We start from the raw sequence: 26,310 nt of genomic DNA, 5'->3' as shown, positions 1-26,310 counted from the left end.
CACGTTAAGCGTTTTAGAATGTCCCACAAATGGGGACATTTGACATTTGTAGCTCTCATGCTGAAAGATATGGCAGTTCCAGAGATTAAGGTTGACAGTCGTATGTTGGAAGCAGGCGGTGAGTGAGTACAACTGCTTCAAATGTCTTTGTGTTGTTAGCTATTGACTTGTTCATTCAAATGCGCCACTATTCCATTGTTTTTCCATTGCAAACAAGCAGTCTGGCGTGAAAAAACGTTCCACTTGCTACTGCTAACATTAAATTGAATACAATAGTCCATAAACCAAATGATGTCCTCATAAACCATGAATAAACACACACAAATGTTGTAAAACCTCGCAAGCATGACAAGCCGCTAGCAGTTCCAGTATATACTGAGACATCCTGCTTAAGTCGTCGTTGCTGCTTCTCCTGTTCAATTTCAGCCTCTAGATCTGATTCTGGATCATATAACGTTATGTATGGCTAAATCGGATTGATCTCAATTTTGGATATCGTTTTCTTTTTTCCACGATTAATGATATCAGAGCTTTCAGACACTCTCAACGGAAAACCTGCGCGCACTCGTCAATTCTTTAGCTCCGTCCACACGATACGCCTCCGGCTGCTGGTTTTTTTACGGGAAGACTCGGTACAGCCTATCTTTCTTTTCTAAATATAATAAAGCTAAATACTTTTCAGATATATAAAGGATGCCATACTACTCTATAGGCCTACTCAAGACTGACATGAGATTCACTGAAAATGACTGCTTTATTGCTGTCAGTGATAAAATCATAGCCTCATGGCATATTTAAGAGGGTCTTGACATATATATTGACTTATGTGATTTAGTATGTGGTTTTGAAAGTCCACTGTCCCAGGGGTTTTTCAAACTGTGCTCTGAGGGCCGCAAAGGGGTGCATGGAAAAATTTAGAGTAAAAGTATAAAAAATGTCAAAATAAAATTATTAATTAATAATAATAAATAAAATGTACGCCTAACTAGGAATGGTTTGAGGATTTGACTTGGCCTCATCTTGGTCCCAGGTACTACAGCACACCTCCAGGGGTCTATAGACCACTATAGTGGAGTCCAGTCCATGCCTCCACCACGGGTCAGGGCTGTTTTGGGACCTTTGGTCAAAAGGGGGACCAACACAATATTAGGAAATAATGTTATGCCTGATCGATGTACACACACACACACACACACACACACACACACACACACACACACACACACACACACACACACACACACACATTTTGTACACCTCCTTTGCAATATAAAATGCTAGCAGTATTTTATAGGATGCGGTCCTGTGCACGAGGAAAGGTGATCATATTTGGGGGCGGCATCTATGAGATTGCAAACTCCTACCTGTGCTCTGGCAGTTAACTGGCAAGCGCGTTTTAACAGTTGATAAAGGCAGGTTATGTCGAATTTACATTAATAACAGTCAATGGAGATGAGAGAAAAGCGCATCACGGTTTTGGCCAATTATGTGCACGAGTTAGAGCACGTGCAAATCATGCACAGACCAGTGATTTCAGACTCATTGCATGTTCTTACAAGGCTATGGCATATATGTTAAACACACAACATATGACAAGATTAATTTATTAGGAATCACGACCATGTCCAATAATTTGCTCGAGGAAAACAGTCGTTTCAGCAGCTTGGATTAAATCCGTAACGTTTTTTTAATTATCATAATATAAAACACGTTTTAATTACAGCACTTCTGCTGTTGATAGCAGATTAATTTCGGATCGCTCGTACATTAGAGAACGGTGTGCTCGAGACTAGGGATGAAGGGATCGCTCCAAGGTGCGAATTAGCTGATTCTACTATGGCGATGGCTTGTCTTATGAATATTAACTACGCAAAATCACGTTCGCGAAACAGACCTAACTGATTGGCTGAAAGGCAGAGCCTGAAAAGAGTGCAAGTCACGTGACGAGCCGTTTTGCTGAAAGACAGTTTGAGTGAGCCTATCAACGAACTTTAGTACACGGAGAAGGCTCGGCTATGAATACTAACTAGATTACGTAACTAGACGCTCCAGGAAGGTTACCATGCGACGTCAGCGTGGCAATTAATATTAATAAGTCAAGCGTTCGCCATAGTAGGAATCGTTAATGCTGTCTGTGTAGTAAGGTTGCACCCCGTTACACGTCACACGCGCCTTCGTTACAGGGTGAAGATACAGGCAATGTCACACAGCCATCCTCATCATCACGACTAAAAATTCTCCGTATCCTATCTACAGTTATTCTTGACAGCGTTTGGAGAAAAATAATAACCAAATCGCACTGGTAAGTGACGTTTATTGCTAATTAATTCGTGTTTTGGAGCTGATTTTATAATTAGTGTGTCTATATAGCCTAAATATTAGTAATGCTCGTAATGTTTTAAATCACACATTTATATAGGCATACATACGTGTTTTGTGTTATATGTCGCAGTTTTAAGCGTTTTTAGGGAGGAGGTGTATTAATCTGAAAAATAACGTGAGCTCATCAATGGATGCAAACGTTATATTCTTCAAAAATACATCTTTATAATTACAACACTGCAGGTAAATGATATACAAAACTGTTTACGGTCATATTTTTTATTATTGGCTTTTATTATTGGCTCATGTCATCTAGACATTAATTTTATTTTCATTTTTACGGCGAGCAATTTTTGTGCTGTATTTTGCACGCAGTATCCTACGACAATTTGTTACTTATTTACTGTAAATATCTTAATCTTTATTTGCCGTGTGTTAGAGAATAGATTAATAGAGCAATTCATAAAAGACATATTCCCATATAGAGTCATAAGGCACCGTAAGCCTCGCCCCTTCACCTAATATATCCATCATAATAACATTGTTTGGGCTTTTCCATTTTCCTCACTGGCTGATTTTTGGCTGCTATCGTTTACAATTGCGTAATCCCGAGAAATGTAGATTAAAACGAGATGTGTAGCTCGTGATATCTTGAAGCATCAAAATGACCTTGCAGCAGACATGAAGAATGGAAACCTGCTACATGTGTGCGCGTGTGTGAGTGAGTGTGAATCTCCTCGCCGATTTATCCCATTGCTGATAGCATTCAGTCTTGTCACGACAGCATGTGCCATTGGTTTGACTGAATTCACTGCTCTGTGGATCTACATGTGTCCGTACGCGGCTCCTCTTTCGGTCTTATAATGCCTTAGAGCTGGAAATAGCCGACCATTGCATGAGTGCATGCAAGTAATGATAAGTGTGCTCGTTTCCTATAAGGGTAGATTGTGCATATGCACAAACGGAAGTATTGCTAGAGCTTTATGTTTTAGCAATGCAGAGATTTAGGTTGTCATTAGTATGTTGTCATTCACAAATGCACATTTTTGGGTAAGATCCAGTTACTGTCAATTATAATTCCTATGTTTTGTCTTTGATGGGCATGAAAACAAAAAAAATCTTCGAAAAGTCAAAGATTGCTTTCAGTGTTTAACCTTGTATAAGTTATTTATTTATTTTACCCCTCTGGCACTTGGTTATTTTTTATTAATATAGGCCTGTCTTTTTTTAAATTATTGTTCCTGTCATGCAGGCTACTTGTTACGTTCTCATTTCTTGGCATTGATCAAATAAATTCATAGGTAGTTATATAATGTTTGTTGGTAGTATTAATAATCTTTTTTTTATTAGTATTAATATTATAATGTTTTTTATAAAGGTTAAAAATATAGGCTCCAAAAGAAGAACCAATTTTGGTTCCTCAAAGAAATTTCAATGGACCGTTTTTAAAATAACGATTTTGTCTTAATATATTAAGAACATTTTAATAATATCATATAATCTAAAGTTGTATGGATGTTAAAGGATCCTCATACAACCACTGATGCCAATAAAGAACCAAGGGTGTATGTAGAGCTTTATTTAGTATGGATATTAAAGCTGTATATTTGATAGATATTTATATGTGAATTTAGCATGTTAGCAGTATATGTGATTGTTTTTCTCAGTTGGAATAATCACTTCTGCTTTTTTATTCACATTTGTAAGTCGGTTTGGATAAACTTGAGTGTCTGCTAAGTAAAGACTGCAAATTCAGATAATTTAACACAATAATTAAAACCTAAGGAGTTTGAATTGCCCTAAAAGTATCTCAATTCAGAACAATATTAACAGTAGCCCTAACTGGCTTAGTGATATGCAAAAGTCTGAAAGTTTGATGTGCGACGGCAGGTCATTTGGTCACTGTGATCCGGATCTGTATGTACGTGGGCCAGGCCCGTGTGGAGGACTTTAAGAGAAGCTGTTTCTCCTAATGTGAATCGATTTGCAGTCTGTTTGTGGTACGCCGCTTCAGCTCCTGTCCTCTGGTGCTGCTCAGGATTGCAGTTGTTCCTCAATCATTGTGTGCTCTCTGCGGTGCAGTGCTCTTTTCAGAGTAACCTTGAGAGGAATCCTCAGAGGAGTGATGTGGCAAAGGAGGAAGAGAGAGAACAGGGTCAGGAAAAGGGTTTAACGGCACGGCAGGAGCATTCGTCTCTGATCTCCGCTGGTGCTGATGTCTAATCTGACTGGGCCATCATTCAGAACTCATTCAGGATTCAGGAATAGGATTAACACTTGAGGTTGTTGCAGCACTTTTTATTTCCATGTCATATGTCGGATACATTTTTTTTAAAAGTTTTGAAATCATCGTTAGTTTTCTTTTTCAATATCTCCGTATCCCCTTTTGTGCTGCTCTGATTTTTAATATGAAAAAACTGCCAATTTATTAAAGTCGGCATGAAACGGAATTTGCGATAGTATTTTCTTCAATTGTTATGTATGTTTGAATGAAACGGCTTTCAAATTAGAAAAAAAAAATTGTTTCGAATTAGTTTGCAATTGGTGGATCTCGTGAGTGACAGGTTGCTCCGCCCTCGCACTATAGTAAACACATCATCAGAGAACAGAAGAGATGTTGCTGCAAGAAGAAGAGCAAGCTATTTTGATTAAAGTGGTCACATAAACCAAAAATAATAATAATTTGCATGGATAAATAATTATAATAAAAATGACTATTTCTTTAAAAAAACAAGAATTGTCCAATTTCGATTCAAGGCCATAACTATGGCTGAATCCGACACCGCCCCTCTACCCTAAAATAGGGCACTATTTGAAAGGACAGCCTTTTGTAGTGGTGTCCGAAACCATAATGGATGATATCGAGTGCACTCATTCTATCCCACATTGCACTACAATAACAAGTGTACAGCTGATGTACACACAGCGGCTGTCCAAACTCGTTTTCATTCACTCCTTCTAGTGAACTTTATTAGTGGATGAACGTAGGGTGAGTAGCGATAGAGTGTTTGAGGCTGATTTATATTCTGCGTCCTCGATTTTCATTTATACTTCTGCGTCCTTTATCCGCAACACTTGTCCGCGAATTGACGCATTGTTACATTTTTGGAGAAGTGCACTTCAAGGTAGCTACGTCATAGGATGTGTGTTGCACACGTAGCCTATGACGTACCCTAACGTGCACCTCCCCAAAAATGTAACCGCGTCAATTCCACACGGACCGCTACGGTGTACACTCAACACAGAAGTATGCATTTGGCTTCAGGGGGCGATTTCGATTTGTAAATTTGTGATGTAATCCCTTTAAACTCTTTGAAAGTAATATTTTATTTAAAAATATTCACTCTCGTTTATATAATGTCAAAATGTTTCTTGTCTAGTCACATTCAGCTATGAATGACTTCATTTAAATGATTGCATATTTTCGATTCAAAATGGCCATTTCCAATTATTTGGGGACCCTCAGTGTTTTTTACCTTTATGTCTTGAAGTCTGGGCAAATGTTTGGAGTGAAATCGCAGGCACACCAATCTTTTAGAGCGAAATCGAAAGCATCTAAATAAAAGCCAAACCTCAGAAAATGTAGGCTTTACACACCGAGGTGGAGCTGTGTGTAAATATATGATTCCTCACTTTGTGCCAAAAAATCTATACATTACTCTCCTAGCATGTGTTCACAGAGAGTAGGGGAAAGGCCACCAACATCTTTGAAGTGACAAATAACAGTGGCATCATTTAGATATGTGATTTATTTTGAATTATGTTCAAGGTTAGATCCAAATGTCCTCTGATTCATGATGATCTGAATGGAGAGTGAGGGGTTTCTTTGAAACTGCAGTATGCTTACGTTTAGTATACTGCATGAGTCTGCATATAACTGAATCATACTGTAATCTCTTACCCATTAATCTCTGCGGTAAAATATGAGCTTTTACAGAGGGAATTTTCATCATTCTTCACTATATACACCATGCAGAATGTGCCATGACTACTTCTGCTATTTAAACCTGTTGAGTTGTACGTAATAAAATCATAATTTAAAGGGTTAGTTCGCCCAAAAATTTAAATTAAGTTATCATTTACTCACTCCAAATTGCCTAGAAAAGGCTGTGAGGAATCAAGATGAATTAAAACACAACACAAAATGTAATATACTGGGTGAATATAACTGTTGTTTGCTGCAACACAAAGTTATCTTATTCAGATCTGTCAACTCCGGTAGAAGTTGAATACTTTTTTTTTGAGTCTCATAAATGTGTATTCATGGACAGAAGACCAATGGCCAATGCCATTAAATAATATTGTTTAACAATTTTGTTAAATAATACATTACATTTCATTTTTATTGTATAGCCCGAGAACACAGAATAAATGGACCATTCTGTGATACTTTTGAATCTTTTTTTTAAAAGCTTGATGCTGGTAGCTATTACCTGCCATTATATTAACGGGGGGGGGGGTGAAATGCTGTTTCATGCATACTGAGCTTTACACTGTTAAAGACTTGGATTCCCATCCTAAACATAGACAAAGTTTCAAAAACTAATGTTGGACGTTTGATGGAGTATTTCTGTGTTAAAAATACTCCTTCCGGTTTCTCACAAGTTTCGGAGAGTTTTTTTCGAGTATGGGTCGACTTGACGTTAATAGAGCGGAAGGTCCTTGTATGGGCTGTACGGGCTCTTCTCCCGGAAGGGTGCGCGCGTGTGACTAGAGGGAGAGAGGAAATGCACGGCCATAAACACTCTCAGCTGCAGATCCAGTCGTCCGTGAACACTAATGTCGGTTATAGTCCGCGCCGCACTCCACTTCATTCCTCCACTTTGACATTAAGCGACTTCAATGCTTCAGCACAGCATTCCGGGAAGGCAGCGCTGCATTTGAACCGATTTTGAACGCAGAAATGCTTCAGTCGCATCGCAAAGTGGATCTCCACACTCCAAGAAGTGTGTTTTTGACGGAGCCGTCCCAGCTATAAAGGTTCGGTCCTGCTTTGGAAGCAGCCGGTGAGTAAAACTGCCTCAAATGTCTGTGCTGTCGGCTCGTCGCGTGAGTAAACATCAGTAAACGACACGATCGCGTGCTTCGTCATTCAAATGCGCTAACAGTTACTTCATTGCTGTTCTCTGTATAACGTTACACTAGTCTGACGTGCAAAACCGTTTTGCTTGCTACTAAGGTTTGGTCGCATACAATAGTCCATAAACCGAATCATGTCCTCATAAACTGAGAGTAAAGACAAATGTTGACAGGCCACTAAATACAGTACAAACCACAGAGACGGACGTCCTGCTGTTGCTGTTTCTCCTGTTCAATTTATTTCAGCCTCCTGATCTGATTCTGGATCATATATCTATTAGCTGAGATCGATAGCAAGGGTTTCTCCACGCTTGAGGACGTCACCGCTTTGCGCATTCGTCATTCTTTAGCTCCGCCCACACGATACGCCTCCAGGCGCTCGTTTTTTTCCGGAAAGACTCGGTACAGCCCATATTTCTTTTACAAATATAATAAAACTAAAGACTTTTCGGAGATATGAAGGATGCAATACTACTCTATAGGTACTCAAGATTGACATGAGATTGACTGAAACTGAGTGTTTCACCCCCCCTTTAACACTTAAATTTCTCTTTTGTGGTCTGAAAAGAAAGAATGGCATACTGCATTAGAACAACACCAAGGTAAGTAAATTCTTTTTCCGTCATTTATGAGACACTGCTTTCCAGCCATTGACAGACTTTTCTGGCTTTTAATGTTTTCACTGTTATACGGTAGGGGGCGCTATTCTGTACTCTGTTATTATAGTACAGAATCTCCAGCTCAAAATGCAGGGAAAAAAGAAGCAGAAACAAGCAATAAAAGCACTGCTCATGCACGTTAAAGTTTTGGATGAAAACACTCAGCTTCTCAGCTTTTTGTTAAAACTTTTGCTCTTTTTATGAAGCACATTCAAGTGTTGAGTTTTTGTTTAAAAGCAGAGGCTCTGTTCTTTATTTTGATATATTGCTTGTTCCGATATTCATATAACAAAATATTCTGGGGGCCATGACATTTTGTGGAAAATGGAAATTGGAAAGTTAATTTTCATTTGTAAGTGAACTATCGTTTTAAAGCCGTTTGCAAAGCCTAAATTCAATCTGTTCATTGTATAAAGCGATCGTGCCCCTTCATAAGACTTGATTCACTTTAAAATCCCTTTATGAATACGTTGAAGTGTCAGTTTTGAGTGAATAGACTTTCGGTGGGGGGACAGGAATATCTAATTTTCATTCAAATATCTTCATGTGTTTTTTAAAGATAAATGAAAGACTTAATGGGTTTTGAAAGAGAAAGGGTGTGTAATAGATGACAGAATTCAAATTTTTGGGTGAGCTGACCCTTTAATTAAGTAAATAAGAGTCCCTTGCATATTATATATTTAACTTTTCAGTGTTTCAGTGTTTAAATTTGCTCTAGTAACAGTTAGCGAGAGTAGAAGCACTTCCTGTTTTTAAAGAAATGTTGCATTGTCAACACCCATCCAAAAGTGGTTTAGTCCAGTTTGTGCTGGAATATTTTGGGCTAAAATGGAGGCAGGGCAGAGAGGGTGCTGGTGGTGCTGATGTAGCAGAGGGCAGGAGTGACTGTGGCCATGGTGACAGCACCGAGAGATTTGTTCCAGGGCTAACGTGACTCACAGCGGCTCTGTCCTTTCCTGCGAGACCGCTGTCGAGATGCTTCCAACCATCCGCTAACATTCTCCTCTCTCCTCCCTATTCCACCACCCTCATTCCCAGATCCATTAACTCAAGGCTTCTGCTGTCACTCTCGCTCTTTGAAATACACCAGATGCAATGAGCTTTGGCCTTGTTGGCAATACTTTATCTAGTCGAGCATATGTGTGTTAAAGAAAACAAGTTCAAAGTGTGTTCAATTTATTACTCTTAATAAGATTACAGTTCAAACTAAAGTAAAAGATGTACTGAAGGTGAAGCAAAAATGTTGTAGAGGATGGAGCATAATAATATATTACACTTTATAAAACTGCTTTGTTTTAATTTTAATATAATTATATAATGTATAGATTATATAATATCATAGGTTTAATGCTGAAAATATACACTACAATTAAAAAAATGTATGCTTTTCGTTACTGTAATAATTAAGTAATATTTTGTAATATTATTATAATTTAAATTATTTTCAAATGTTCTCTTTGAATATATTTGAATATATAATGTCTCCTGTGATGCAAAGTTGAATTTTCAGCATACTCCAGTCTTCAGTGGCACATGATCCTTCAAAAGTGTCTTTGGTTTCACTTCTGATCAGTACAATGCATCTTTGCATCCTAAAAAAAACTCACTGACCCCAAATTTTTGAACGCTAGTGTATATTTTTTTTTTAAATTTATTATCACAAGGTCCTTTAAATTGGCATTTAAGCTGAAATATGTAATGTCTTTACCAATATCACCTATAATGCTTGTTTTTCAAACAGGTTTCCGAAACATTCCTTTCTGTTTTTTCAACAGTTGAAAGAACAGATTTTGACTGAATTTTGCTCTGAACATCTTCTTAACATGTTTGGTTGAAATTCACTTATTTACTGTTAAATTAATTTCTGTTTATATCAAGTGCTTCATCTCATTATAGTCAGTTATGCCAGAGATGTTAATATTCTCATGCCTGTCCTCTGGGAAGCCCCTGGGCTGTCAGTGCGACCACCGAACACATATCCCATCTGCCTGCTGAAAATGGCTTCAATACCCTGATAAGACAAGTGACTCAGCATGTATTGTTCCTGAAGGGCACACAGTTAAGGCTTAAATGGCTTTTCAAATTATTTACTTGAATAATTAATTTGCCTGTTAGGTGTATTAATAGGGCTATTATGTTGGATGACATGTAGAGGGTTTATAATGCTGCCTTGTATGAAAGGTCTTTAGTCATTTTAAGTCTGTAATTTAGTCACAAATATTAGTTAATATCATTGCTTCTGTAGGAAGAAAATGTATGCATTCGATTGAATATGTAATTACTCAAAATAGTTTTGAGTGTTTCTTCTCAAATCTTTTCGTACAAAAATCGTTTGTAAATCGTACTACTTTTGCATAATAATAATTATTTACTCCTATTTATTTCCTCATTCGAGACCGATCCTAGCACATAACTTTTGATAAAATTCCAAAATCTTGTCCATGCAATGAAAGTCATTTAAGTCCAACCATTGGACCCCACCTCTCTTTAAAATATCTTATTTTGTATCATGCAGAAGAAAATTGTGAAAATTATCTGTAGGACCCGTCTTTAAAGGGATAATTCACCCAAAAATTAAAATTCTGTCATCACACCTTTTTGACAAAGTGACCCTTTAAAGAGGCCATATTAGGCCCTTTTATAGTCTTAATTTTGTTTTTGGGATCTGCTAAAATAGGTGTTCATATTTAGGTTAAAGACAACCCAGGCTCATTGGAAATACGTGACTCTGCCTACATTTTTGTAACACCCGAATTATGTACCTCCAAGTACGTTTACCTGCACTTTTGGGGTAAACCGTCCACCGGAGGGGCTAAGTGGTAATATTTTTTCTCCATTCCAGTTGCGCAACCTGACATCATGACTGATCTCCCAGAATTAATATTTATAGCCTAAGTTTATATTTTGGAGTTACTAACTCCACTCCTACCCTAAACCTACCAACTCTCAATAATATAAAACACGTAACATCAGGCAAATAAAAGTACAGTCACATATATTTATTGCAAAAACTGACCAAAAAACAGTATAAAAGTATTAACTCATGTTGCATTCCAAGTCTTCTGAAGTCATACGATATCTTCATGTGAAGAACAAAGTTGATCTTAATGTTTTAGTCGTTGAAATGATGATCGCGCTCCTTTGCGAACAGTACACACACGCGCTCGTTCATTCATATTTCTGATTCAAATGATACACACAAGTTGAATGACGCGATCAGTCACGAGACACACGAGAGCCAATGGCATTTTAAAATCAAAGCTGACGTAATGACACAATTGGTCACGAGAAGCTGACGTTTCTTCCGGCGGCAATATTTGAAATTTATTATTAATCTTTGGCGGATGGATTCGACGTTACTGATCGCTTTTGGGGATTTTCTTCACACAGATCAATCGTTGTGCCTCGGAACCCTTGGAATATTTGTACTTTCTGAATAAATTATGTATGCAGTCGTATCTGCCTGTTATATTCAGTTTTTATAATACACAAATGGGTAGGTTTAGGGAAGGGATTGAGTTACGCGTTCAAAATGTGTCTGAATATGTGTGTGTGTGTCCACAAGGTAAATGGATTTATAAACATTGTAAGACTGAAAAAACTAGTATATGCCGAAATGTCTGAATGAGGAACAAGGACTCTCTGAGAAAATAAAGGAAATTAACATCTGAACTGTCCCTCACACACCACTGGAGACGCAGGTCTCACCTCATTATCAGCTAATCTACATCTTTCCCTATATACCCCCTCTCCACCAATTCCTTCCCTGTCTCATGCTGAGATCACCTGAAAATACACACAAAATCTCTATATTACAATGTCAATCCACACGATACAGTATTATATGTGTTTGATATCATTTGAAATGTCTCAGTGCGACTGGTACAAATATCTCAACTCCACAGAAGTAAACTAGAACATCATACATGTTTTAAGAGTTTAAAGATATCTTTCCTTGGTGTATGGTGGGTGTGGCTTTCAGCCATTTGGCCTCTCTTCTAATCAAGTCTATAGGACTTGATCAATGCAAATTCCTATTGTGAACTGGTGTTTCCATTTGAAAGAGTTTCAAATGGTTCTGGGTATGTATCTGGTTCTGGGTATTTAAGGAAATGTTACAAAGAGCTCAGGGCTTGACACTTTAAACAGGTCAGCCCGTAATGTTGGATGTCTCAAGATAGCCAGCATTATGTAGTTTTCAGAAGTCAGGTATATATTTCATTCTTTACTTCAGAGTATTTGATGTTATATATGGATTACCTTTGAATTGACTATGTAATTGGCTTTATACATTTACCTGACTGTTAAATAAATTGTTACACTTTGATTGATTCTGACTTGCTCTGGAATTATTCAGGTTGGGTATAATTTCAACAAAGGGTTAAACGGAATAATTAAATGTGTAGTTAAACTATTAAAGAATGACCAAATAACCAATTGGCATTCTAACCCAAATTCTAAATTATAATTAAATGGAGTCAGATAACGAGGAATTGGAATAAAATCCCCTTTTACCCGCTGAAAAGACGAACGCGCAGCGACCTTCAACCGCCGATCGTTAGCCTCCATTGGGACGATTTGGGCGGCCTTACAACATACTAAATTGTTTTTTTGAAAATGTAAAAATGCAGAATGTTTCTTGTGATGGGTAGGTTTAGGGGCAGTATGTGTGCGTGTGTGTGTGATGGGTAGGTTTAGGGGCAGTGTGTGTGCGTGTGTGTGTGATGGGTAGGTTTAGGGGCAGTGTGTGTGCGTGTGTGTGTGTTTAGGGGTAGGGGCAGTGTAGGGTGATAGAATGAAACGGCGTAGATAAACACAGGCTAAAAAGCGATTATGCGTCTTTATAGCACGCCAAAATGGCATACGAATTGGCGTGTCATATACGCCATTTCATGAGATCAGTCTGGGAATGGAGAAAAAATATTACCACTTAGCGCCTCCGGTGGACGTTTCACACAAAAAAAGTGCAGGTAAACGTACCTGGAGGTACATAATTCAGGTGTTGCAAAAATGTAGGCAGAGTCACGTATTCCCAGTGAGCCTGGGTTGGTTAAAGAACATATTTAACATTGTTGCACTTGCAGCTCCTCTTTTCCCATTCTATCAGTAATGCTCTGTTTAGTTCCTGTCTCTTTGAAGCCCCTCTTTTAGAAAAGCACAATCTGCTCTGATTGGTCGGCTGGGCCAGCGCATTGGGTTTGGTCAACCTCTTTGAGTGTGTTTTGGAAATGTCATGGGCCTTAACATAACCACAGATTTCAAGTTGGAAATGTGAAAAAGCATAATAGATTCTCTCTGGAGTGTGTGCTTCTTTAGAACAAGTATTTTCAGTCTCAGCTCAACAGCTAATTTTAGTACAGATTGGCAAAAAGCTGCATTCACTATTAATGCATAGCAACTTTATCTCTGCATGTCGCCAGTGACTGGCGTTTGGGTCGCTGCTAGTGGGCATTCCCATTACTGCTTGCCTGGTAACGTTTGTTAATGACATTCACGGATGTTACTCCATGTTGTAAACAACAAATGTTTTTTGTCTCTACAAAGAAACATTTTGGAAAGAAATGGGATCAGTACATTAATGCTTAATGTTAAAGATGAACGAGAAACAGTGAGTGCTCTTTGCCATCGCGGCTATTTATCTGGGGTAAAGACGCAAGCACCTGTCTATCTGGGTTCACAAAACATCATGGCGAGCACAAATATGCATGTACACAGAGGCATATCATAATATAAGAAAGTTGCTAACTGCTAAAATGAACTTCTCCTCCATCTTACCTCGACACGCGCCACTACAGGATGTAGTGCTCAAATGACTTACCCCAATTGGATACTGCTCCCGAAATTCTCTCTTCATTTCTATAAAGTTAACATATCTCAACTTGCATCGCCTACATCCTGTCGCCAGCGGTCACTGTCACTCGTGTTTTGCCAGAAATCACCTGCTCTCTATTGAAATGAATGGGATGTGTCGCTTTGTTTCTGTGTGTGTCGCTGGTAGTGTGAACACGACTTAATAAGCATACAACTATTAGCTCAAATTATGAATTTTAATTGGATTTAACCATTTTCTGTTGATAATTTTAGTTCTTAAATGATCAACATTTCTCTCCCTTTGGACTGTTGGATTTTTTTACTATGCCTGTCACAGTGCATTATGGGATTTCCTTCTCTGTGAAGGATACATTTTGAATTTGGTCAAAATAAGGTATTTTAGAAAGCACCGTAATCATTTTCTGTAAATGGTAAATGAGCAACTGTGTGTATTTTGCTGAGTGGAACAATGCCGTGGGTTGCTGTTTTTTTGGGAATCACGGGTGCAGATGATCCTTAATGCTCCATGTATTTACAGTACATGTTTTTTTTGTGTAAAGAAAGAGAAAATTCAGCCTTCACATTGGGTTGACAAAACCTGTTTATCTCAATGCATGTCAACATTCTGTCAAAGCCATTTGATGTGAGCCGGCAGTCCGACAGCACTCTGATCCTAAACATCTGCTTTAGGGATTTTCATTGACATTAGCCACTTGATGGAATTATTGTAACGTGATATCAGATCATGACTTTATAATCAGCTTAAAGGGATAGTTCATATAAAAATGAAAATTCTGTCATCATTTACTCACCCTCAAGTTGTTCCAAAGTCTTCTGTTGAACATTAAAGGGATAGTTCACTTTGAAATTAAAGATTGATATGTTTTAGCTTACCTCATGGGCATCCGAGATGTAGGAGTATTTGTTTTTGCCCAGTAGTTTCAATTTTGATCATTTTAGGTCAAACCGTTCTTGTCTGTGCCTCACATAATGCAGGTCTATGGTCACCACCTCAAAGAGCATACACAGAGAAGTCCCAATTAAACAATCCCCCATCGTAAGTACACACTGATGGCCTAAGACACGAAACGAGCGGTTTGTGTGAGAAAACGAACAGTATTTATATCGTTTTTACCTCTTGTACACCACTACGTCCGACTGATCCGAGGGTGCGTGTGCGTGTTTCCTGTTGTGACATTCACGCATTCTGGCTTTAGTCTGCGCAAGTGCAGAAAGTGCCGGAAGTGGATCTCTCGCGCGTGTACGTCTCTCATTGTTTACACAAAACAGAGATTATAGGTGAAACAGCTAATAGAAATGGTACTGTAGTAAGTTCGTAAATGAGGAAGGAAGAGGACAAGGGACAAGACTGTAGACTTCAGTCCAGCAGTCCAGCAGCTGGACTGCTGATGTCTCTTTTATTATAACAAACTCAAAATACAGCGTGCACACGATCGTGTGTGACTTTCATTCAAACTCTTGTTCACTTCCGGGTCTTTTCACTTCCGGTTCTCATGTAATGTCTCTGGGATGGGAGTTGAGCGTCAGCAGTCCGTCTCTCTCTCTCCTGCTTCCGTTTCTCCAGGCGTTTTATACTCTCTCCGCGCCCATTACTGAAACGAGATACAGGTGTTACCAATCTGCGTCAAACCCACTCACTTACCGCTCGTCCCATGGCTCTCTCTCCCGCTGCAGACCTCGCTGAACCACGCCCCCCTTGCCACAGGTACTAATGTGCGCTTATCCTGGATGTTGAAACCGACGTAAAAGAAAACAATTACGTATGCTTGCGCGAACTCATCCGGGAGTGGTGAGTTTTCACAAATTCCACTTTCCACAAACTCCGGCGCTTTCCGCGCTTACGCAGACTAAAGCCAGAACGCGCGAATGTCACAACAGGAAACACACACACGTGCCCTCGGATCAGTCGGACGTAGTGTTGTACAAGAGGTAAAAACGATATAAATCTCACACAAACCGCTCGTTTCGTGTCTTAGGCCATCAGTGTGTACTTACAATGGGGGATTGTTTAATTTGGACTTCTGTGTAGGCTCTTTGAGGTGGTGACCATAGACCTGCATTATTTGAGGGACAGACAAGAACGGTTTGACCTAAAATGATCAAAATTGAAACTACTGGGGAAACAAATACTCCTACATCTCGGATGCTCATGAGGTAAGCTAAAACAAATATCAAAATTTAATTTCAAAGTGAACTATCCCTTTAAAGAATATTTTTTAAAGAATGTGGGTAACCAAAGAGTTAATGGACCCCATTAACTTAGTATGGAAAAATGACTATGGAAGTCAATGGCTACCATCAACTGTCTTTTTGCCAACATTCTTTAAAATAACTTATTTTGTGTTTAACAAAAGAGTTTGGGACATTTTTGGTTGGACTATCCCTTTAACAACAACTCTACACCACAGCAGGAGCTCTGAGACAGAAAATGAATATGCAAATAATGTAAAATATTTTATTAATGCTCATTGTCTGATAACTGAAATGAGGATTTGAAACTTGTCTATTTACAGTCATGCATCTAAATTGGATGATGTTATTAAGGTTAAGTAAAGGGATTTTACAGAAACTGACAGTGAAACTGAGGTAAAAAAAAAAAAAAAAAAAACTATAGTCCTAAGAACATAATATTTTGTTTAGTGAAATTAATGAAATGAAGAAGCACCTAGAATATGTATATGTTGTCACTTGTCAGTTTTTCATGTCCATGAACAACATTATTTGAATTAAACTAGCTGAATGACTTAAATTCACTTTTATGTGCACTTAATTTAGAATTTTCTCAATTTCTCAGTAGATTTTGAGAAATCTAAGAAAGAAATAGATCATTTCCATGTTAAAAGTGAGTTATTTTATCCAAAATATTAAATAGATTGTCCACCTAAAATTTAAAATTATGTTATATATATTCATTTTTTTTTTAACATAATGAAAATCTAACTTTCAAAATATCTTCAAAAATAGTCATACAGGTTTGTAACGAAATGAGGTGGAGTAAATTATGGCAGAATTAAAGATTTTAGGAGAATTATGTCTTTAAGATTTATATGATGGGGACATAAAAATGAGCCCTTCAGGGTTTTCTTCTTAGGTTTGTGTTTTCATTGGCAGTTTGTATTCGCTGAGATTCACTGTAGTCCCATGAGCCTCTTCACACTCTAGCTGATGCGCTGCTTTCCTGTCGTCTCTCGTTGAAAATGATGATCTACACTCCCGCTGGCGTTGTCTCTTCTTCAAAAACTGAATTACATAATTGGGTCTTTCATCACTAGTGAACAAGAGGCGAGGCTATTGCCCACCCCTATATCAGAGTTAATTCACAATCAGCTTGATCCTAAAGAGATGGTGAGAGTAAAGATGAGAGATCTTTTACTGATATGTTGCTACTTCTGCGATATTACAAATTAAGAGCTACAACATGAAACGTGTTTCACAGCCTATTTGACTTTCATCTGATATATTTCCAAGTGCAACAAGATTATCAGTGAGAAAAATGTCAGATGGTCGTTTTGGGTTTGGCGGTTGCCAGGAGAATGATACTTGCCTGACTGCATTGTATCAATTGTAAAGTTTGGTGGAGGTGGGATTGTGGTGTGGGGTTGTTTTTCAGGGGTTAGGCTTGGCCCCTTAGTTCCAATAAAAGGAATTCTTAATGCTTCAGCATACCAAGACATTTTTGGACAATTTAATTTAATGCAGTTTGGGGATGGCACCTTCCTGTTCCAACATGACTGTGCACCGGTGCACAAAGCAAGGTCCATAAAGACATGGATGAGCAAATTTTGTTTGGAGGAACTTGACCGGCCTGTGCAGAGTCCTGACCTCAACCCAGTACTGTGACCCAGGCCACCTCATCCAACATCAGTGCCTGACCACACAATTTTTTTTAAACTTTTAGAAGAATGTCCAAGAATTCCCATAAACACACTCCGAAACCCTGTGGAAAGCCTTCACAAAAGCTGGTATAGCTGAAAAGGGTGGGCCAACTTCATATTAAACCCTACAGATTAAGAATGAAATGTCATTAAAGTTCATGTGTATGTAAAGGCAGGCATCCCAAAACTTTGGCAATATAGTGTTTATGCATACGCACAAACATGCATATTATATCTTATACCATATACATATATATTATATCTTACAAATAAGTATTTCTGCAGTATGCCATCTCTCTTGATTCATAGCAGATCTAGAGGAAATCCATTTTTTATTGTACAAGAGCACTGTCTTCCTCATCTTTGTGCTTTACTGCATTTTTGATCTACTTCAGTACTAAATCACATCTAAATGGCCTGTAATCTCATATTGTTATTAGGGCAGTATATCAGAGAGTAGATGTGACAGCTCTGGGCTAGGCTTTGGTTCGCAGAGCTTTTAGGCCCTGTTCTTTAGCACTGACATATGTTCCTGTACGAGTCTAATTAAAATGCTAGTGTTCCACCAAGAGAAGGACTTGTTGTTCCCAGCAGAGCCATCTCACATGCCGCTGCTCCGGCACACTACTATTGCTGTCCTGTCTGCAGACCTGAATAGAGAAAAGATGTATTTGGGAGGGAGCTGTGGGGGAGACGGTTACCATGGCACCATACTGCAATGGAGTCTGTGTGCTCTGCCTGCTCTGGACTAGTTACACGGGTTATTTACAGGTATAATGGTTTGACATTGAATGCCACTAAGAGCTCTTAAAGGGATAGTTCACCCAGAAATTCTGTCGTCATTTACTCATCTGCCTGTGTTAAACATAATAGTTATAATATAAGTTATAATAGATTTGTGTGAAAATTGGACTGAAATTTAAAGACTTACCTTCAAATATTACTCTCAAATCTATTTGAAAGTGCTATTCCAGTATAGCTGAGTGAATTACAACTTAAAGTCAGTTTGTTTCTCACATAAAGCTATCATATGGTTTCAGACAACTTGCAATGTAGAATACAACGCTTTAGTCTTTTTTTGGCGACCACATTTGCAGGTTCATTGTGTGGAAGTTTCATTGTCTGTAATGTTTTGTGTTCTACTAAATTATATATGAAGGTGAGTACAGGATCAATGTTATTTATACAGTTACATTTTTTCATTATTATTTAAACTTTTTTATATTTAGGTTTAATTTATTTTTATTTCATTTTTCGTTTATTAATTTCCCTTTACTAAATGTAGTTATTTAACGTAACCTTATTCCAGTCAGTTGCCAAGGCAATGTTTTTTATTAAACAGGAGACCATTTTCAAAATATCTAATAACTAAAACAGACATTAATGATAATTATAATAGTATAATAGTAGTTATAACAGCATTTATCAAGGCATGATTTTTATAGGAATTGTAATCAGGCACTAAAGAGAGTACCTATTTTAAGTAATTTGAGACAATAGGATCGCTTGAGGTCCTAATGGAGACCCGATTTCATGGGAGAACCATGGACAGTAAAAGAAATGGACAGAGTTTTCCTATAGAGTTCAACGGCGGAAAATGAGGCCAATCAGAGGCACTCACTTCCTGATGGCTGAGCGAACTGCGCAAGCTCAGACTGAGCTTGACAACGTAGATGTGACGTGAGCCTCCTGTCTGACAGCTGTAGGTCTTCTAGTAATTGTGGAAAGTGAAATCTGTGTTTCTTTATAAATAACCAATGGACAAATGGAGTCTTTAAACGCCTCAGATGTAAAGTTATTCACTGTCAAAGTGACTCAAAAATGAATGGGAGTCAATGGGATGCTAACAGCAGGTGATGGCTTGGTTAGCAATGGCCGCCCCTATGGGTGGAACGCTTTCCGAGCGCTAGATTACCCCCTTGGGTAGAACCAGATTTTTCACCACACCTGTCCAAGGAACGAAAGCAAAATAATAAAATTTTAAGGAAAAAATGAAAACAAACTTTAACCGTTTTATAACGTTGTTATATGATTAGGGTCATTTTTAGGGTTGGGGTAGGTTTTTAGCTATAATTACCATAGGACTGTATTTGAACCGCTACTATGGTATAATGCGTTTTTTCACCAGCGGATGTGTAAGGCCTTAACTCTATCAGTAAGTGTCAGTTTACACAGATTACAAAGGTTAGTGTAGATATGTGTTAAAATACTGATCCTGCTCGGAGTGAAATAATGGATTTTTTTAAGCCCTGAGTCAGAATGCCTTTGATTATTTCAGTGTAGTAATTGAATGCAACATTGATATTCGTGTTGTTTTGAATAAAAGCACACTTCCTTGAGTTTAGCCACAATTTTGGTGAAGCATTGTCATCATGTGTCAGCACTTTATCCATCAAATACTCGTCAGAACCCACTCATACATGGATTTTTCTATACCAAACACTATCTAAACAGCCCTGAAAGCAATCAATGTTAAAAATGATTTTCCCAATGGCAGTGCCGGTCTCTGTATTGGCAGACATTCAGAGAACATGCAAGGATTGTATATGTGTGAGAGTGGAAGGGCCACAGAGGACAGCATATGGCGGATCCCTGCCTGTTGCCGCCAACTGGGCCATTTCTCCCTTGGACCAATCGCAACTGCTGATGAGCACATAGCGCCCCAGATTCACCTTTACAGACATTTATAGTTTTACAACCATCTCCTCTCCTCGCAGTGTTTACTCAGAGTAACAAGGGAAGCATGTCCGTTTGTTTAATTGTCATTTACAGCTCTTGGATCCACATGGCTGTTCAGTTTCTGTGTATTCACTTATCAGTGCCACGATAACGTAATAGGATTTGTGCCGAGGTGTTTAGAGCAGTGCTGCTGACAGATATCTGAGATTGCCCTTTTTTTGTCTGTCACAGAGAAGGCCGAATGTCAGACTGACCGGCTCATTATCTTCTCAGACACAGGGCGATGTGCTTGCTGAGAGATGGCCGTCTGGCTGATGAGTTTTATTCAGAGAGGAAAACACAGCAAGATTACAATGTGAAAAAGACTGACTGTACTTTACAAAATAGAAGAGTCATTACAGAATAGTAATTGTAAGGAATTTAATGATTGTGGCTCTGTTTTCATATATCTATGCATATGAATGTCCATCCTGTGTGTGTGTGTGTGTGTGTGTGTGTGTGTGTGTGTGTGTGTGTGTGTGTGTGTGTGTGTGTGTGTGTGTGTGTGTGTGTGTGTGTGAGCCTGTTTATGTGGTTTATGAGGACACAAATTTGTATAACTACATGGGTATTACACTGGTATTACACTATAAATGTGGTTTATGAGGACATATCAAATGTCCTCATAATTCAAACGGCCTTAAAAACATACTAAATGATGTTTTTTTGAGAAAGTAAAAATGCAGAATGTTTCCTGTGATGGGTAGGTTTAGGGGTAGGGGCAGTGTAAGGGGATAGAAAATACGGTTTGTACAGTATAAAAACCATTGCGCCTATGGAGAGTCCCTGTAAACCACATAGACCAACATGTGTGTGTGTGTGTGTGTGTGTGTGTGTGTGTGTGTGAAAGGACACAAATGTGTCCATTTTTTAAAAGGCTCATACAGAAGGAGTTTTTTGAGAAAGTAAAAATGCTGAATGTTTCCTGTGATGGGTAGGTTTAGGGGCAGGGGCAGTGTAAGGGGATAGAAAATACAGTTTGTACGGTATAAAAATCATTACGCCTATTAAACGTCCCCACATTTCACAAAAACAAATGTGTGTGTGTGCACATTATCAGTTAGAAGTTTGGAAACATTGCTATTTTTTAAATTATAATAATATTCACAATATTTAAAAAAAATCGGTATTTTCGTTCAAGTAAATTCACCATTGGAGGAGCGTTTTCTTTCAAAAACATTAAAAATAGTAATGTTTCCAAACTTTTGACCGGTAATGTATATATTTTGTTATATATATAATTAGCCTGACAAGCCAGACCCACATGATTGGTCATGAAGATGTTTGGTCTGGAAACTCACCATTGACAGGGCTCAATCCGAGGGGCGGGATAAACGGTTGTCTTTCAAACTCCCTCTGCACGCGATAGGATAGCGCTACACCAACCAGAGCAACGAAGGTGAAACAGAGCTCGCTGACTGATTAAACATTCACCGTATCCGGTCGGCTAAACTCCGAAACACATCTTCCCTTTTTAAGAATGACTTCAGTGCCTTTCTTTGTTCTTTTCTCAGAGAAAAGCTTAACTCCAAGTCTTTCAGAGTCGCGGTAAGAGCTGATTCGAAAGACCGCCGCCGTACACCAGTTTCTGTGTTTACTAGAAGCACGCAAACACAACTCGGCCGTCGTCATTATGGCCCCGCCCGCCGACTCTATACATGATGTGATTGGCACGTCCAGATTTTGAGGAACACAGCTCAGAATTGTATTGAGAGTTCCTAGACGACACTTGCGGGCAAATTAAATTTGCTGCCGCTAGGGTGCGTCTAGATTTCCAGGCTAATATATAATATTACAGTTACATGGACTCAGCATTGAGTACAAAGTAAAAACAGTTAAATTTGCGAGTTGTGCATGATAAAATTGATTCAATCCATTCTAAATGATTCAGTGAATCATCATTCATTTTTAATTAGTTAGAAAGAGCCAGCTCATAACATTCATTAATTCAAAAATCAAACTACACTAGTCGTGCTGTAGTGAGGACAACTTGAGGTGAAAGAGGTGTCGTCAGTTCCGGTTCATGATTCCTAACCTTAAATATGATTCTTTGATCAGGTTTGCACAGTGAAATATTTCTGTACAGATCTTTGCCAGTGTTGCTCCAAAGTACCCTCTGAGATATTATTAATGTGGCTCAATTATGCATATTAGGTTATTAATGCAATAATTGGGTCCAGACCAATTTCAACAGATTGTATGAGGCAACACAGACTGATGGTTTCATGAATTTCCCTCAGGAACATTTTAATCAGCCGTTTTTCAGGGAGGCTCAATTGGTTACTTAAAGTGTTTTTCTCAGAATGTAAACTGGAGGAAACAAGGTCATCGAGAGCTGCTGCACCTATTTACATGCTCTCCGTGTTATCCATGCAGTATTTGTAAGCTTACAAGAATAATATCATTTTTCGCTGTCATCAGAAAAGGGATTAATGTTTAATGATAATCAAGATGAATGTTTCTGGACAGTCCTAGGCCAAGCTCTGTGAAGTAGCTGGTTTTAGTAATAGCATGATTTCTATTTGGTCCAAGCAGGTCATTAGTTAATCCAAGCTGGTTTAGATGGTTGATTAGCTACAGTAGCCGCCATTGGATCTGGTTTTTACCTGCTTGACCATTTTTTAAACTAGTTTGGTTTAAGCTGGTACGACCAGTCAGTCGCATATATTGCTTTAAAGTTAGTCATCTAATTTTGTTTCTTCAAGACATGTCTAAACTTTTTAAAGTCAGTTATATAAAAAGGAAGATTTTTTTTCTTAATTGGAAAAATAAGACTGATTAACTTTTGTCTAACTGCTAATTGGTCAAACTTGTTCTTAAAGTATTAGTTCACTTTAAAATTACATTTACCCCATGATTAACTCTAAAGCCATCCTAGGTGTAAATGACTTTCTTCTTTCAGATGAACACAATCAGAGTTATATTAAAAAATATCCTCACGTTTCCAAGCTTTATAATGCAGTGACGGAGTCCATTGAATTCGAAGCTCAAAAAAGCACAACCGTCCATCATAAACGTACTCCACACTGCTCCAGGGGGTTAATAAAGGCCTTCTAAAGCAAACTGATGGGGTTGTTTAAGAAAAAGATCCATATTTTTATAAAATAAAATATTTAGTTTCTGCCAGACCGCTTCTGTATTCAACTTACGCAGAAAGTGTAATGCCTCTCAATTCAAAACGCTTACGCTACGTTCAAGTGATTCATCGTGCTAGTTACGCTTTTTCATAAGTTGAATATGGAAAGCAGTCTGCTGGAAGCTAGATATTTTACTTTGTAAAGTTTTAAATGGTTCAAAGTGGTTTAATATGGATGGATGTGCTTTTTTGAGCTTCAAACTCTATGGACCCCGTTCACTGCCATTATAAAGTGTGGAACCGTCAGGATATTTATTAATATAACTCCAATTGTGTTCATCAGAAAGAAGAAAGTCATATACACCTAGAATGGCTTAAGGGTGAGTAAATCATGGTGTAATGTTCATTTTAATGTGAAATAATCCTTAAAGACACCATCTTAAAGGGTTAGTTCACCCAAAAATAAAAATTCTCCATTATTTACGTACCCTGATGTCGTTCGACACCCGTTAGACCTCCGTTCATCTTCAGAACACAAATGAAGATATTTTTGTTGAAATCCAATGGCTCAGAAAGGTCTTCATTGACACCAATGTCATTTCCTCTCAAGACCCATAAAGGCACTAAAGACGTCGTTACAAAGCCCATCTCACTACAGAGAATAGCTTTTGTGTGCAAAAAAACTCATGAATCATGAATCGATATGCTGATTCATAACAGTTCGAAACATTGTTTTGAATTCGGCCCATCATTATATAAGTCGTTGGGCTTGAGATGGGCTTTGTAGCGACGTCTTTAGTGCCTTTTATGGGTCTTGAGAGAGGAAATGACATTGGTGTCAATGAAGGCCTTTCTGAGCCATCGGATTTCAGCAAAAATATCTTCATTTGTGTTCTGAAGATGAACAGAGGTCTTACGGGTGTCGAACGACATGAGGGTGAGAATTTTTTTTTCTGGGTGAACTAACCCTTTCACATACTAATTTTATGCAACTGGCGGTGTGTTTCTTCTAGCAGGTGTAAAATGTATTTAACATTGTAAATGCATTATTTTAAGCAGGTCAACTGTGTACAAAGTTCAAGAATACAAATAATGTATTTTGCTAGTCAATATGAAAAAAAAGTCATCCAATAATGGTGTACTGTTTGTCTTCTTTGTATATCATCAGAATATACAGACTATACCTGTAGGATTCAGCATCTCATGAAAACATGCTCATGTAACATATAACACAATTTTATTTACATAAATTACAATAAGTATAAAGACAATGAAGCCTTTTTTTAATTTTTTGTATATTTGCATTTTATTAAGTTTAGCATTTTCACACTATTTTTACACTATGTTAATAATTATCCAAATAAAATTAACTGTAATACAATTAATGACAATGACAATAATTAATTTTTATTTAAATGTGCATAAATGCAGCACAACAAAACCACTAAAACCATTATGTAAAAATACTTTAAATGTTTTTACTTTATTTTTAATAACTGGACATGATCAAGACAATTTGCCCAATAATTTCACATTTTTGACTATTGCACCATCATTTCGACATAAAACATAACAATGCACCGTATGTCATTTGTAAATTCCAGTCTTGCTGGAATACATCAGTGTGTCATGAATAACAGTGTGTGTTCCTCTATATTTCCAGGCTGTGGTTTAGAGCTCTGCTCTGTCAGGTGCTGTCCAAGGTCCTGAACTTCTCTAGCCCAGCTTCACTCTACTACATGCTAACAAGCAGCTCCTGACACCCGGTTCCAGCACTTTTACATCAACGCACAACTTTCAACCATGGATGAGGGTTACAGAGACCGCTCGGCCTTCATTAAAGGCGCTAAGGACATTGCCAAAGAAGTCAAAAGGCATGCCGGTAAAAAGGTGGGCCGCCACGTGGACAAGGTGGCTGATGAGTACACCAAGCGCTCTTACACACGCTTCGAAGAGGAAGACGATGATGACGACTACCCCGTACAGGCCCAGGACGGCAGCTACTACCGCAGCAATAGCAGGGCCAATGACGACGAAGGGGCTCACAGCGACTCTACAGAAGGTCACGACGAGGATGATGAGATCTATGAGGGCGAGTACCAGGGCATCCCCAGGAACGACTCAGTGGAAAAGGCTGGCAGACAGGTGGACGGAGTGGGGCAAACTCAGTTCCGGGACACGGCGCAGTACGAGGGCGAGAGAAGGAAGGACCAGGAGGAGCTGGCGCAGCAGTACGAGACCATCCTTCAGGAGTGTGGCCACGGACGCTTCCAGTGGACCCTCTACTTTGTGCTGGGTCTGGCTCTCATGGCTGACGGCGTTGAGATCTTCGTGGTGGGTTTCGTCCTGCCCAGTGCTGAAAAAGACATGTGTTTGTCTGAGCCCAACAAAGGCATGCTGGGTAAGTCAAGAACAGCTTAGTACCTTTTATTTGTGGTTTCTGCTATGGAGCGCAACAGTGCCCATCCACTTTTTCAGTGATCTTGGTTCTGGAAGATTTTTTTTCCAATAGGGTTTAAAGAGTTACCAAACCAAAGTAATACAAACTTTGATCTGAAGCGAAAAACTGTTTGAAAATCTGACAAAACTTGATAGCTTTAATGAGGGAAATATTACTTTATTACAGTTATTGTTGGCTCTTTGACATGTTGCCTTTGGACTAAAGTCATTTTGGATTAAAAACCACCAGCCAACAGGCTGATGAGGGGTTTGCTTCCCATACAAGGACATAACTCGCTGTTTAACCCCC

At 38.5% G+C, this 26,310-nt stretch overlaps 1 protein-coding gene across 1 annotated transcript in view; it reads left to right on the top strand.

The window, feature by feature from the left end:
- Nucleotides 1-2,145: 2,145 nt before the first annotated feature.
- Nucleotides 2,146-26,310, top strand: part of sv2a (synaptic vesicle glycoprotein 2A) — a 49,745-nt gene continuing 25,580 nt past the window's right edge. The window contains exons 1-2 of the mRNA XM_067447971.1: nucleotides 2,146-2,302; nucleotides 25,225-25,962. Coding sequence (XP_067304072.1) covers nucleotides 25,365-25,962 — 598 coding nt within the window. The 5' untranslated portion in view covers nucleotides 2,146-2,302; nucleotides 25,225-25,364. The remainder of the gene's footprint in view (nucleotides 2,303-25,224; nucleotides 25,963-26,310) is intronic.

Source organism: Pseudorasbora parva, chromosome 7, assembly GCF_024679245.1.
Source record: "Pseudorasbora parva isolate DD20220531a chromosome 7, ASM2467924v1, whole genome shotgun sequence".
NCBI lineage: Eukaryota > Metazoa > Chordata > Actinopteri > Cypriniformes > Gobionidae > Pseudorasbora > Pseudorasbora parva.
The sequence above is the reverse complement of the archived record's forward strand: the minus strand, read 5'-3'. Positions and strand labels throughout refer to the sequence as shown.